This window comes from Xiphias gladius, chromosome 8, assembly GCF_016859285.1.
Source record: "Xiphias gladius isolate SHS-SW01 ecotype Sanya breed wild chromosome 8, ASM1685928v1, whole genome shotgun sequence".
NCBI classification, from domain to species: domain Eukaryota; kingdom Metazoa; phylum Chordata; class Actinopteri; order Istiophoriformes; family Xiphiidae; genus Xiphias; species Xiphias gladius.
The window spans coordinates 4,896,268-4,909,879 of NC_053407.1; the positions used below are offsets into that span (position 1 = coordinate 4,896,268).

A 13,612-nucleotide genomic window follows, 5' to 3' on the forward strand; every position below is an offset into this window, starting at 1 on the left:
GTGTAAAGTAAATCAAGGTTCATCAGACTCCAGATACATAAAATTATGGAGTTTAGTAGATTTTAGGGAAATACATAAATTGGAAGCACTTGTACCAATATCCTTGGATGTAGTGTTTTGTTGCTCGCTTTTTCTTTCCCCTGTTGTACTTCACTCATTTCTCTTTCTTCTCTCCATTTCAGAATGACCTATTATTTCTTAAAGTGACGAGCCAGCTCCATCACCTCAGCATCAAGTGCGCCATTCATGTTCTCCATGTCAACAGGTTTAACCCTAACTGCCTCAAACGCAGGCCCAACAATGAGGTAAGTAAGTTCATTCAAAATTTTTCATTTTGTTTCTTCACTTGGATGTCTGAGCCTCACTGTAAAGAATGATATATGTGCAGAGTTTGATACTAGAAAGCTGTTTTCATCTACTGAGGTGTTTCTGTGTTCACCTTAAATCTGCGTTTAACACATACCAACATGATTTTGTGACATCACAGCTAGTTTTGCAGCCAGTCATAGTTTGCCTTGAAGAAGGCAAATGGTGCCAAAACGTTGATCTTTACAATTTAAAATAAACAGATTGCATCCAGGATATGTTTGTGGCATTCTCTTCCATGTTGTTCACGTATGCAAGTTTTAGCTTCTTCAGACCTCTGAGATCATCAGCAACTAGTCTTACTGTCGTCAGAGTCAAAACTAAACATGGAGAAACAGCTTTCAGTTTTATGCATCAAATATTGGAACAAACCCCCTGAAAAATTGAGGTCTGTTCCAATTTCAGTTCTTTTAAATCAGGGCTGTTTGCCTCTGATTATATAAAATTTGGATCTATTCATACGTTGTAGCTGTGCTGTAATGTTTATTCCCCAATTTTATTAGTTTTATTCAGTTTTAGCTTATTTTACTATTCTTAAATCCTGTTTATATTTGTGTTATATTGCCTTGTTTTTTTTATATAGCTTACCTTCCCTTTTTATGTCTTATGTACAGCACTGTAAATTACCTTGTTGTTTAGAGGTGCTATACAAATAAACTTCCCTTTCCCTGCCGTAACTCCAAATCATGTAAAGTTTACATTTTTTCTAATCATTTTTGAGAACAGGTTACACTGTTCTTAATTTCTGAATGTGTTTTATCTTCCATTCCATGTTGTCATTATAGATTAGATTTTAAACCACAATAGAACCTTCCCTTGTATTCTTCTTTTAATGAGCATTTGTGGGTGTGTGTAAAATCCTCTGTGTTTCCATATATTCATCTATGTGTGTATGTGTGTTCCTGTGTGTGTTTCAGAGCCAGTTCACTCCCAGTGAGGTGGTCCAGTGGTCCAACCACCGAGTTATGGAGTGGCTGAGATCTGTGGACCTGGCAGAGTACGCACCAAACCTGAGGGGCAGCGGCGTGCATGGAGGGCTGATAGTGAGTACATATAATAACAGTTTTTGTGACAGAAAAAAGACATGCTAAAGAAAGAAACTCACCTCTCCTCTCATAGATGCTGGAGCCTCGGTTTAACTCAAACACGCTGGCCATGCTGCTGAACATCCCTCCTCAGAAAACACTGCTGAGACGCCACCTAACCACCAATTTCAACAGTCTTGTCGGAGCACAAGCACAGCAGGAGAAGAGGGAGTACACCGAGGTGGCTGGCTACACCCCACTCAGCATCACCGCTAAAGTTAAGGTAAGATAATACAAACACTGGTATCATTATACAGCTTGGAGTAGAGGTGGAAGTGCTCGGAGGCAACATAAGGCTACATTAAGAGAGCACACACCATTAACCTGTCCTCTCCCCCTGCATGTGTGAGAGAAAGCATCTTAATCCATGGTGAGACCGCAGTGTGTCAGCTCAGTTTAAGTTGCGAGCCCTTCAGTGTTTTTAAGTCAAGGAGAGCAGAGTAAACCACCAAGTTATATCCTATAGTGCTTTGTGATAATATCACAGTGGCTTTAGTCAGCAAAAGGAAGCTTAGAGGACACTTTATAAAAGCTGCTGTGTGCTGTTTCCTGGTGCCAATTACTGTATGCGCTGAAGGCATGGAAAATGTGAATATGAGACTACATTATATACAGATGTGACATTTCGAGAACACAGAAAGGAAGAGCGCCTTTCACCTGGCACTAACATGTCCCTTGTATCTAAAGAGTATTAATCAGGTTGACTTCATCTCTGCATCGTGAGTATACCCTCAACATAGTGCTAAATGTCTGTCATATCTTCCTTCCATTAAAACACATTGGCTAGACATGGAGCAACATAAGCATTTGGAGTTGTGTTTCTGTTCACCCAATGAATTTAAGTTCAATATTCACTCTCCTTTAAGCGTTGGTCTCAACTTTGACTGAAACTTTGACTGACTCTTTAGCTGCTAAATGCTCCACCATGACCCACTATCAACTAGTCACTAATTTTGTCTGTCTTCTGTTTCGTTGCTGAGAAGATAGTGTATTGCCATTTTTTTTAGTTTTTTTGCTTAAAACATCTCTCTGCTGTGTCCTAAAATTACACTGATGATAACAGCCACAGTGAACCATAACAGGAAAGTTACAGGCGTAAAACCAAAACAATGACCTGAAAGATATTATAAAGTTCTGTAGAGCCGACGGGAGCAGCAGCGTTGGTTAATTCCTTGTGGGTTCATCACTGTGAGGAACTCTTTTCACAATACACATAATCATTTGATCTATTGTTAATGTTAAAATATTGATCAGTTATTTGTGCAGCTTTAACTCTTTTTTTGTCCTTGCAGATTGAATATTTTTAATTTTACAGTAAACATCATCCGTTCCAGCATTTACTAATGTTAATGTCACAACTTACAATTTGTTTGTATGTTTGCTTTTAGTGTTGTTGCTATACATTACAAAATATTGATACCTTGACATATATCCAGATGTTCATTTCTCACAAACACCTTTATTCTTTACATTTACATTATTTAATTATAGTTCAGCTACCTGTGATTCAGATTGTTAGGACCAGGTGCAGAGGAGGTCAAAAGACAGTGTGAAAGTCAAATCCTTTATCTTTCTCTTATTTCACTGCAGCCAAAGAAGTTGGGCTTCTCTAACTTGACTCACCTCAGGAGAAGACGACTGGATGAATCCACAGACTACATCTGTCCTATTGAGTCGTCCTTCCCTCAGTCAGGACATTCAGTGGTGAATGGGGTACAGATACATCCCTACACCACCTTCAGAGCCCTGAGCCCCATCCTGGACAGAGAGCTCAACTGCTCTAGGGACCAGGTGGGGCTCAACGACAGCAGAGCCGACCCCTCTCCATGACAACAGCTGTGACAACACCATGGCGATAATGTGTCGACACTATGAACGACTGTGTTGTCATGCTGTCAATCAGTCAAATCAGTTACCACTACTAAAACTCTGATATCTTTGCTTGTGGCCCATAATACCTCAGCCCATCCACTCCCCGCTCCTTTAAACTCCACGCATCAGCCCGCCCCTGTGCCTTACTCCTGAAGAGATTCAGAGAGAGACACCCAGATAAACCTGCCTGACTGTTTTACAGACACAGCTGCTCATCATGAAGGGTGTACTAAGATGATGAATGACCTCAGCCTCAAACCTGTGTCATGATTTAACTCATCAGGAGAGAACAAAGCCTCTCTCTGGACTATTCCTTTGACATCACTTCCTGTAATCCATACAGTATATACAGAAATTTCTTGTTGTACAGTATTTAGCCATTGTTCTAACATTTGTGCACCACCTTTAGATCATTTTATATGTGTGAGTCAGTTATCGCATAATTTGCACCTTTGATTTTCCGAGTAAAAACAGTGCTGTCATGTTGGTTGAGATGAACTTGTGCAACATTTGCATAATCCTATAATGGAGGGATTTTATTTCATATTTATGTAATTGCAGAGCCAATTATAAAATAGTATGTTTGTTTGAATCCTGTGTGGGTGATTTTGTACTATAATTTTCATATTTGACTGTAATAATATTTTTATAGTAAAAAAAAATCTTGCTTCAGTAGAGAAAGCTTTCATGTGGTCATGTAAATTTCAAAAAATTATCAAATCATTTAATAAACAAAATCATATGTGTGTAAAGCAGATGCCTTTTTTTATACAAAAAGCAGAAAACAGACGAGTTACAGAAGGATCTGAGATGACTGAGATGTAGACTTTGTACATTCTTAGTTTCTTTAAATAACAAGGATGTAAAGAATTCCACTGAACTGCTATTCAGAGCAACAGCTGATGGCATGCCTTAGTAATGTTCATCAACCATTAACCTGCTTTTATCATCATCATCATCCTCACCATCATGATGGCTTTCGTGGCTGCTTATGACACCACTTTCCCCCTCAGCTGAGCAGTCTGAGTCTCGATGGCTGCTGACCATCACCACGGTAACCCTGTTAAAACTGACATGAGAAGTGCATGTTTGAGCATGGCTCAGCATGCAGGTACAATCCTCATGCATTCAGTCAGTATTGTATAGTAAGTATGTAGACTGAATGCAAAGTTTTATTAATTGCTATATGCTAAAGCTTAGGGATCATTGTTTCACTGCAAGTATGTCAATAATCATGACTTGTAATGGGTTCATGAGACCTTGTGCATGTCGTGTGTATGTGTGTTGCAGATGGTGATCCCAGAGGGTACCATGATGCAAATAGAAGCTCTGTCTGAAAGCACCAACCACCTCACAGTAAGCACCAACACACATAAGGTGCTGGTTAATGACCTCTGCAGCTGATTCCCTCACCAAATAAATGCTCCTCATTGGTTGTAACATAAGTTTTAGTCACTCAGACGGAAAAATCTGGAGTTTATCTAGAGGAGAAACAACATTAAAACACCACAGATCTGTGTGGAAATTAGAAATTACTGGTACTTCATTACTTGCTATTATCAGGCAGATGGTTCTTTTGCTCCTTTTTTGTATGCTGAAGTCATCTTGGTAATTGGCTTGGCTTGGTAATTCTAAGGCTTTGGATAACAAACATGTAAAACCATTTCTTGATAACAGCCTAAACACCATCTCCATTGAACCAGGCGAGCCTTGAGAGGGAAACAATTACAACAAATGTCACTCAAAAATATGACCCTTATTTAACTATTATTTGCAGAGTCATTTCAAGGTTAAATATTCAATCTAAGAACCTGTTAAGATTAAGTCATTTATTAATTTGAGTTTTTTCTTTTTATTTAAAAAAAATAAATAATAAATAATTACAATTTTTATGCTTCCCATGATACTAAAAAAGCCACTAGCGTATATTAATCAAACTGACCGATAATAAAAAAAAACAGACCCTTTTCACAGAAGACATTTTGAGATATCATAGCATGAAAAGTACAGGTGTAATTGATAACATTAATAATGGCTCTATTTGTATAGTTTAGCCAGCTCTAAGACCTTGAATTGTGCATAATGGTTCACTGACAAGACAGTGGTAGAAAAAGTACTCAGACCTCTTACCTAATTGAATGTTGTAATAACCCAATGTAAAAATACTCTGTTAAAAGTTAAAAGCCTTCATTCCAATTTTTACTTCAAGAAACAGTTTGATATTTTGGAAATGTGCTTAATTGCTTTTTTGCCAAAAGTTCAATGAGAAGATCAATACTCCTTTAACCACGTTATGGCAAGATTTATCCAGCAGCCAGTTAGCTTAGCTTAGCATTAAGAAGGAGGGAAACAGAAGTGAACAGCTAGCTTGGCTCTGTCCAAAGTTAAAAATCTCCCTCCTGGCACCTCTACACTCACTAATTAACATGTTTTATCTCATTGGTTTAGTCAGTACAAAGCCAAAGTTTTATATGACAAGTTGAGGTTTTACAGGTGGCTATGTGCTAAAAGCAGTGGGTTATCTTTATCAACACAGGACACTGAAAGTCACACTGCTCAGCCAATAAATAGCAGTCAGATTTTGTTCTGTCAGAGCCAGGCTAGCTGTTTCATCCTGTGTTCAGCTAAGCCTACTATTTGAAAATTAACAAGCTCATTTTCTCAAAATGTTTAACTATTTCTTTTAAGGGGAAATCGGTTTTGTACTTTGTGTAAACAGAGTCTTTAAGGAAGGAAAAACACTAATTCAATTAACTGTAAAGGCTGAATAACTCTTCATCAACAAATTAAGTTGATTTCAGAGGTGCTGGCGGTGGATTTTCTTACCTTTGGACAGAGCCATGCTAGTTGTTTCACTCCTGTTTCAAATCTTACTGCTAAGCTAGGCTAACTGGTTGCTGGCTGTAGCTTCATATTTACCAGTAACCCGTAACTAAAGATATCAAATGTAGTGGGAAAAAAAAGTAAAATATTTCTCCCTGAAAAGTAGTGGAGTACAAGTTTAAAGTAACATAAAATGGAAATGTATGTAATTAAGTTGAGTACCTGAGTAAATGAACTTAACTGATTTCCTTCTCTGCATAGCCAACTTTCTAGGATACATTGTTAATTTTATCATAATTTTTTATCATTTATAGTTCTACCTTTTCATGCTGTTACAACTAACAATGTGTTCTGTGACAAATGCTTACTCTGCAGTGAAACTAGTTTTGCTGACTTGGGATCAGTTCTCCTTATACATACTGAAAGACGCTATATGTTCTGTGTACCATTTTTGAACATAACTAGTACAATTTCCGATAACAAATGAGCCATTTGCTCATACAACTAGCCTTTTGTAACACTATTCTAATGACATTAAATTAACTAATGACATTTTTCTCAAAAGCAAGACTTCATTTCCCATAAATTTCTGTCAAAAATGGAATATTGCATCTTCAAAGTTGGCTCTTAAAAATGTTGCTCTGCTTGTGCTGGAAAAGCTGTAACATAAAGCAATAGGACACAAACTAACATACACTGAAAATAAATGTGTTAACTAAAACTCCTAAGTTCTTTAACCTATTACCACTCCCATGCTGCTTTGCTTTCAGTACCTGCTCAGCCGGGAGGAGCTACAGAAGGAACTGAGGCAGTCTCAGACGGCGCTAGTTTGAAGGACAATGACCCGATGCTGTTGGCTCTCTAATGCTGTCAATCAACCACAGAGACACCTGTAGCAGCCCATCTCACACCTGTACCGTACCTCAAGCCCCGGCCTAACACAGCTGGTTACATCTACTAGCCACTGATACCTCATTAACACCTACAGTCATTCTGCAGTCACACTGTAACTACAAATGGACCTTGAAACAACAGTCAAAAGTCAAATTTTTTGTTTTCTACAATGATGAACTGAACAGTTACTCATAAGCCATGGGGCATTTCTTACTGCATTACCTGTTTCCCTATGCAATATAACCTTTAATGATCATATTGACCACTGTGTACTTTACATACTGTGTACTGTGCTGATATTTCAAAATGGACAACAGGGTCAGATGAGCCATCCCTTGTTTCATGGCAAACATGCTAAGTGTAATTCCTTTGTATGGAATTTTTAGTGCACAAAAAACTGCTCATAACAACGTAAGGCTCAGCCATTTTGGAAGATCTCATTAGAGCAACCAAAGAAGAGTCAGATGGAAAGTTAAATCAGTCAGTGGCAGGGAAACAGACACATAAACAACAGCAATTTTATGAGTCAGTTTGCTCATGTTCCCATTTTGACAGTAAAAGAAATTACAAGCATCATATTTTGAAACAAACAAGTTTGCTTGTTGTTAGAACATGCTTTTCAGTGGAAACATGATGTGAAAGGACTGAAAGGGACAAAAAAACATATCTTAACCATGTTACTTTGTTGAAATTAGTTATATAAGTTATGAAAGACGGAAAGTGGAAATGAATAAAATAATTTTAATGAATTGATATTGCTATAAAGAAAGGTTTTGGCTATATACTCAATTAGTGCAAGTTTAGCCTCGAGCAAGGCATGGCTCTATGGATGGTAATGGCAGTTGGTCGACCACATTTGTTATCCTAATGACTTTGGGGAACCCTTGATTTTTCCTCTAGCGTCACCATGGGGCTGAAATTTATTCAGACTGAAATGTCTCGACAACTATTGGATGGATTGCCATAAAATTTGTCACAGACATTAATATTAAACTTAGGTGATCCTCTGACTTTTCATCTAGCAACATCATTAGGTCAACTTTTAATACCTACAAAACCAATTACATTCCCATCAGCCTTGGCTGGACTCTGTTTTTAGTGCTAATTAGCAGATGTTAGCTTGCTTACACACTAAACTAAGATGGTAAATATGGTAAACACTACACCTGTCAAACATTAGCATGTAAACATTTCATTATAAGCTTGTTAGCATACTAAAATTAGCATTTAGCTCTAGGCAAAGTGCCTACAGAGCAGCCTCACAATCTAACACTACCACTAACCTGGACCCTTAGTCTAGTTATAATTGTAGGCCTATGAAGACTGGAGACAGAACAAAATTCCTCAGAAAATTTACCCCCTAGTTGTGTTGAGGGGACTTAAAGTGGATGATTACAGTTCTTCAGCTGGAAGTCCATGGACAGTCTACAGATCAGTTTGAGAGACAGTAATACTGTAATACTGTGTTTAGAGATTATCAGCCAAGAACTAATTGGTGCATACAATATGAGAACAAAGGTAATCAGTCAGCATACACTGAGTTTGCTGGCAATGCCCCCCTATATAAATAAATAAACAAAATGTATATATATAAATAAAATGTATATATATATATATATATATATATATATATATATATAGTAATGCCATATATTGAATGAATGTAAGAAATAAATCTGAATTCTATTATGTTTGGTTTTATTTTTGGTTTTATGTGAAATGGCACGTTCTGATATGCGATCTTAGATGCATAGCATTGCTGTTATGCCGTCCAAGGGGAACTTGCATCTAAGATACGTAAGTATTTTGAGAGTGACACAATTTTTGTAATTTTGCCTCCGTACACCACCACAATGGAATTGAAAAGAAAGCATTAACATGGGATTGGTGTGTAGACTTTCAGCTTTAATTCAGGGGGTTAAACAAAAATACTGCATTAACTGTTTAGGAATTCCAGCCATTTTTATACATAGTTGCTCATTTTCAGAGGCTCAAAAGTAATTGGACAAACTAACATTAATTATAAATATAAGGATTATTTTTATTACTTTGAATGAAAATCCTTTGCAGTCAACGACTGTCTTAAGTCTGCAACCAATGGACATCACCAAATTGAATTTCCTACCTTCTGGTTCTTTGCCAGGCCTTTAATGAAGCCGACCTGTTGCTGCTTGTTTGTCGGTCTTTCTGCCCTCAGTTTTGTCTTCAGTAAGTGAAAAGCATGCTCAGTAGGGTTGAGGTCTGGTGACTGACTTGGCCATTGAAGAATATTCCATTTCTTTGCCTTGAGAAGCCCTTGTCATTATCCATCTGTACTGTGAACCACTGTCCTATCAGTTTTGCAGCATTTGGCTGAATCTGAGCAGATAGTATAGTAGCAATCACATCATCAGTAAACACCATTGTCCCAGTTCCATTTGCAACCATGCCATAACACTGCCTCCACCATGTTTGACAGATGATGATGATGTGGTATGCTTTGGATCATGAGCCATTACGTTCCTTCTCCATACTCTTCTCTTCTCATCAAGTCATCATGATTATCTTGGTTTCATCTGTCCAAAGAATCTATTTCCAGAACTGGGCAGGCTTTTTTTTAGATGTTTCCAGTCTAAGTCTAATCTTGCCTTTCTGTTCTTGAGTGTTACCAGGGGTTTGCACCATGTGATAAACCCTCTGCATTCACATTCATGGAGGCAGCTCAATGACAATGATATGCCTACCTCCTCGAGAGTGTTCCTGACCTGGCTAAATGTGGTGATGGGTTTTTCTTTACCAAGGAAAGAATTGTGCGATCATCCATTTTCATTGTTTTCTGTGATCTTCCAGGGCTTTTAGGTGTCGCTGAGCTCACCAGTGCATACCTTCTTGTTTAAGAGTATACCAAATTGTTGATTTTGCCACAATTAAAGTTTCTGCTATCTGTCTGATAGGTTTGTTTTGTTTTTTCAGCCTAATGATGGCCTCCTTCACTTGCATCAACCTCTTGGGACCGCATGTTGAGTTTCCATGAACAGCTACCAAATGCAAATTCAACACTTTTAATCGACTCCAGACCTTTTATCTGCTTAATTTGTCATGAAATAATGAGGGAACAGGCCACACCTGGCCATGAAAACGATTGTCAGTCAATTGTCCAATTACTTTGGAGCCTCTGATCATTTTCAGAAAATGACGTAGAAAAATGCCAGTAATTCCTAAATGGTTAATGAGATACTTTTGTTAAACCCCTTAAATTAAAGCTGAACACTTTAATCAAATCTTCATGGCTTCGTTTCAAACCATTGTGGTGGTTTACAGAGGCAAAATTACAAAAATTTTGTCACTGTCCAAATACTTACATGTCTAACTGTGTACATGGGATGCAAAAGACTGTGTTTACTTCTACACTAGGTAGGACACTTCTTATCTAATATATATATATATATATATATATTAAAAGTCTACTGTAACAACACTGTTGCTGAAAATTTTGTCCCTGAATCTTTTCTATTTGTGTGCGTGTGCACTATAAGTTGCATATGAGTGAGTATTCATATTTCATAGGGCTCAATTTAACACAAACTTAGTTAATCTGTACACTAATTTTTTTAAAAGGGTACATGGAAAATGAAAGCATAACAGTATACTATAAACAAATTGATATTTCACTTTTAACAGACTTTAACTTTATGGTTTAACTTCAGTTGTGTGTGCTCATGTGTGAAAGACAAATGCCCTACGTCAAGTTCCACATTCACTTGAACGGGGTCACTTGAATGGGGTCCAAAAGTCTGAGACCACTTGCCCATTTATGTTCCCCATTTACTTAAATGGGAAAGTGGTCTCAGACCTTTGGACCCCATCGTATGTGTGCAATATGTACAAAGTGGTCAGAAACTGATTTGATGCATTGTGTTGTTTGGCTTTATGGCAAGCTTGGCACTATTGTCTTCTGTTACTATATGTAGGCCCATACGCGTTACATATAGACGTGACTTACATCAGTTAAAAAATGTTTGTGCCCCCCGGCACAAAGTGTCAAACTCCATCTATGCTGGTTAGTTATGGTGTATAAAATTTGTGAATGAGAGGAGCTTTAACAGCCTTTAACACATTTTGACAAGAACAATAAATGTCAGATGTGACCCTCCTAACCATTGACCCCACCCCACTAAAAGCTCTTGACCCAACCTACATTTCCTCATTTGTGCCTCTGTCTGAAAAGAGACAGTTAAGCATTTTGTTTACCAACCAATCCCTTCAGGCCTACCCTAGTCTAAAAGCTGCTGTTCCTATTTAACTGGTAAGATGAGTCTTTTGTTGACTTATCTAAAAATTGACAAGTTAAAAACACCACACCCACGTTCACACTGTCTGCAGAGCTCCACCTCAAAACCTGAGATAGAGAATACTCTTTATTCTGCTGAAAGTTCTGTACGCATCAGGACACCAGAGACTGAGCCTCACACACAGCACCAAACACCCAAGCAGACACATTGTGTATCTCAGCAGGGCAGGGGACAGGAGCAGCGGGCAGGTAGTGGACTTGGAACTGCAGAAACTTCCAGACCCATCCTGGTGAGTATTTGTAAAAGCTTTTAAAAGATATTACAAACAATATTATTAGTACTGTATTAGTGCATTGCATTGGTGGACTAGTCTCAACTTTTACCAACGATAGGTTAATTTCAGATGACAGTCTATTCTCTTCTAATCATACAAATGTTGTTTCTAGTTTATCAGGGAGACGACCCTCTGATCTCCCACCCTTCATCGTCAGTCCACCATGGGCCAGACCATCAGTAAACCCACTCCTAACCCCTTCCAGAAGTTCAACTTTATCTCCTTTTTGAAGCTTGGCTCCTCCAACCAGCCCTCCTTCAATCAGAACACGTCCCCTCGACCAAGCATCTTCTTAACATTGAGGAGGCCCCCTGTCACAAAGCCCAACGATTTCATACTTCTATTCAACGACTGCATCTTTGCAGCATCGTCGCGAACCCAGGAGTACCTTGTGTTCGAGGACCCAGAGGACAAATTCCATCCGAGCCCTGTGGTGCTCACTCAGGTAGGTACATTGATCAATGATATACTTTGATCATTTACCAATTGGAGGTTAATGATAAACCAACTGTTTCATGGTTGTTTTTTGTCTTCACACAGGTCTTCCTGATGACCTACATCATCCAAAGTGTCTGCCTCAACATGACGGACACCTTCAACTGCACAGCCATGACGCCCGAGCAGCGCATCCTCCTTGGGGCAGACTGGGTCTGGGCTGTGCTGGAGAAGCCCACCAAGAACCCTCGGATCCAGATTGCCGTGCAGGTCCTACACCTGCTGGAGAAAGAGGATGCTGAGGAGAACGGCATCCCCCCGGAGGCCTCCACCGAGTCCGTCCAGATGGCCCAGAAGGAGTCCAGCAACAAGACCATGTGCGAAAGGTTAGTGGACTTCTGCACCTCCATCGGCAAAGACTGCTACGCCCTCTTCTTGTTCTTCGGGAAGAAAAATGACAAGGGGAACATCTACGGTGTCCTCAGCAACAATTTTGAGGTAGCCATTAGGAAGTGCAACAAGATTGACAGACCATTTATTGAGAACTTCTTCAAAGGTTCAAGTTATCTCCATACACCTTCAGGAATGATGCAGGCTATTGTCACCAAGAAAGAGGGGGATCCTCTCACTCTCATGATTAAATTTAGCTAAACCAAAGGTACTCATAATATTGATGGCCAATAACATGTTACAGGACCACAGTAATACAGTTTTAATATGCTATAGGTGTGGATGTTATTAATGTTTCCCTTGATAAACAACGTCCCATCTTACTAAAATGTTGAGTTTGATAAAGTAAGAGGCCTTTGAAAGAAAATTTTGGTTATTTTAAACCTATACCAGTTGTTGTTGGTGTATCTAACAATTATGTCAGTTCAATTGTAGAGCTTTCCGCTGTTTACTTAGTCCTGTTTTCTAACAGCTTGATCCAGAAACTCATTAAAACACACAATTTAAACACAAGAACAAACATACTGCAGTTGCATGCAAGTTTAGAGAGCCATTTTGACATAACTTTCTAAAATAACATAACATGGTGCTTAAGTTTTAGTTTATAACTGGAAAGCTAGGCGAATTCCAGTGCAGTGTGTGAATGTGTGTTAAAGTAAACGTGTTTTAATCAGTTTTCTTTATTTGCCTGTTTGATACACTTTGCAGTGTGTATTTAGCAGTGTATTTCTTACTGTGAACTATGTATAAGATGGCAAAGACAAGGAAAAGTTATTCCCAAAGTTGAAAATAAGTGGAATCATTCTTTAAAAACCCACCCCAATCATTCTTTAAAAACCCAAACCCCACGACAAATATTTGGCCAAAGAACCTAATCTAAAGTCAATTCGTCCATATCATTCAAATTTTTTTAAAAGGCCATTCTCACAGTGGACATTTTGACTTATCTAACACAGGTGTAACTAATAACATTAATGAAAACTCCATTCCAAGTTTCATTCAATTGTCCCAGTAAACCATTACAGTGTGACAGTGAACCAGCATGCACAATACAAGTACCTTGAATCTGAAGCAGCTAAATT

General features: G+C 38.4%; 2 protein-coding genes across 10 annotated transcripts in view; both read left to right on the plus strand.

Moving 5' to 3' along the window:
- ppfibp2b (PPFIA binding protein 2b) overlaps positions 1–8,442 on the plus strand; it is a 106,347-nt gene extending 97,905 nt beyond the window's left edge. For 8 of the 9 annotated variants that reach the window (XM_040131868.1, XM_040131867.1, XM_040131869.1 and 5 more), the window contains 4 exons: positions 183–305; positions 1,284–1,409; positions 1,486–1,674; positions 3,042–4,066. In XM_040131868.1, coding sequence (XP_039987802.1) covers positions 183–305; positions 1,284–1,409; positions 1,486–1,674; positions 3,042–3,281 — 678 coding nt within the window. In that variant the 3' untranslated portion in view covers positions 3,282–4,066. Of the gene's footprint in view, positions 1–182; positions 306–1,283; positions 1,410–1,485; positions 1,675–3,041; positions 4,067–4,613; positions 4,680–6,916 lie in introns of those variants that run through there. The other variant, XM_040131876.1, reaches the window with a different exon arrangement.
- Positions 8,443–11,808: 3,366 nt separating this feature from the next.
- rep15 (RAB15 effector protein) lies at positions 11,809–12,731 on the plus strand. Its single transcript, XM_040132187.1, has 2 exons — positions 11,809–12,090; positions 12,186–12,731. The coding sequence occupies exons 1-2, from the start codon at positions 11,809–11,811 to the stop codon at positions 12,729–12,731; spliced, it is 828 nt and encodes a 275-aa protein (XP_039988121.1).
- The last annotated feature ends 881 nt before the right edge of the window (positions 12,732–13,612 follow it).

Coding starts and splice junctions, on each gene's coding strand:
- rep15 (XM_040132187.1), top strand. CDS start 11,809: ATGGGCCAGACCATCAGTAAACCCACTCCTAACCCCTTCCAGAAGTTC. Junction 12,091..12,185: donor GCCCTGTGGTGCTCACTCAG/GTAGGTACATTG, acceptor GTCTTCACACAG/GTCTTCCTGATGACCTACAT.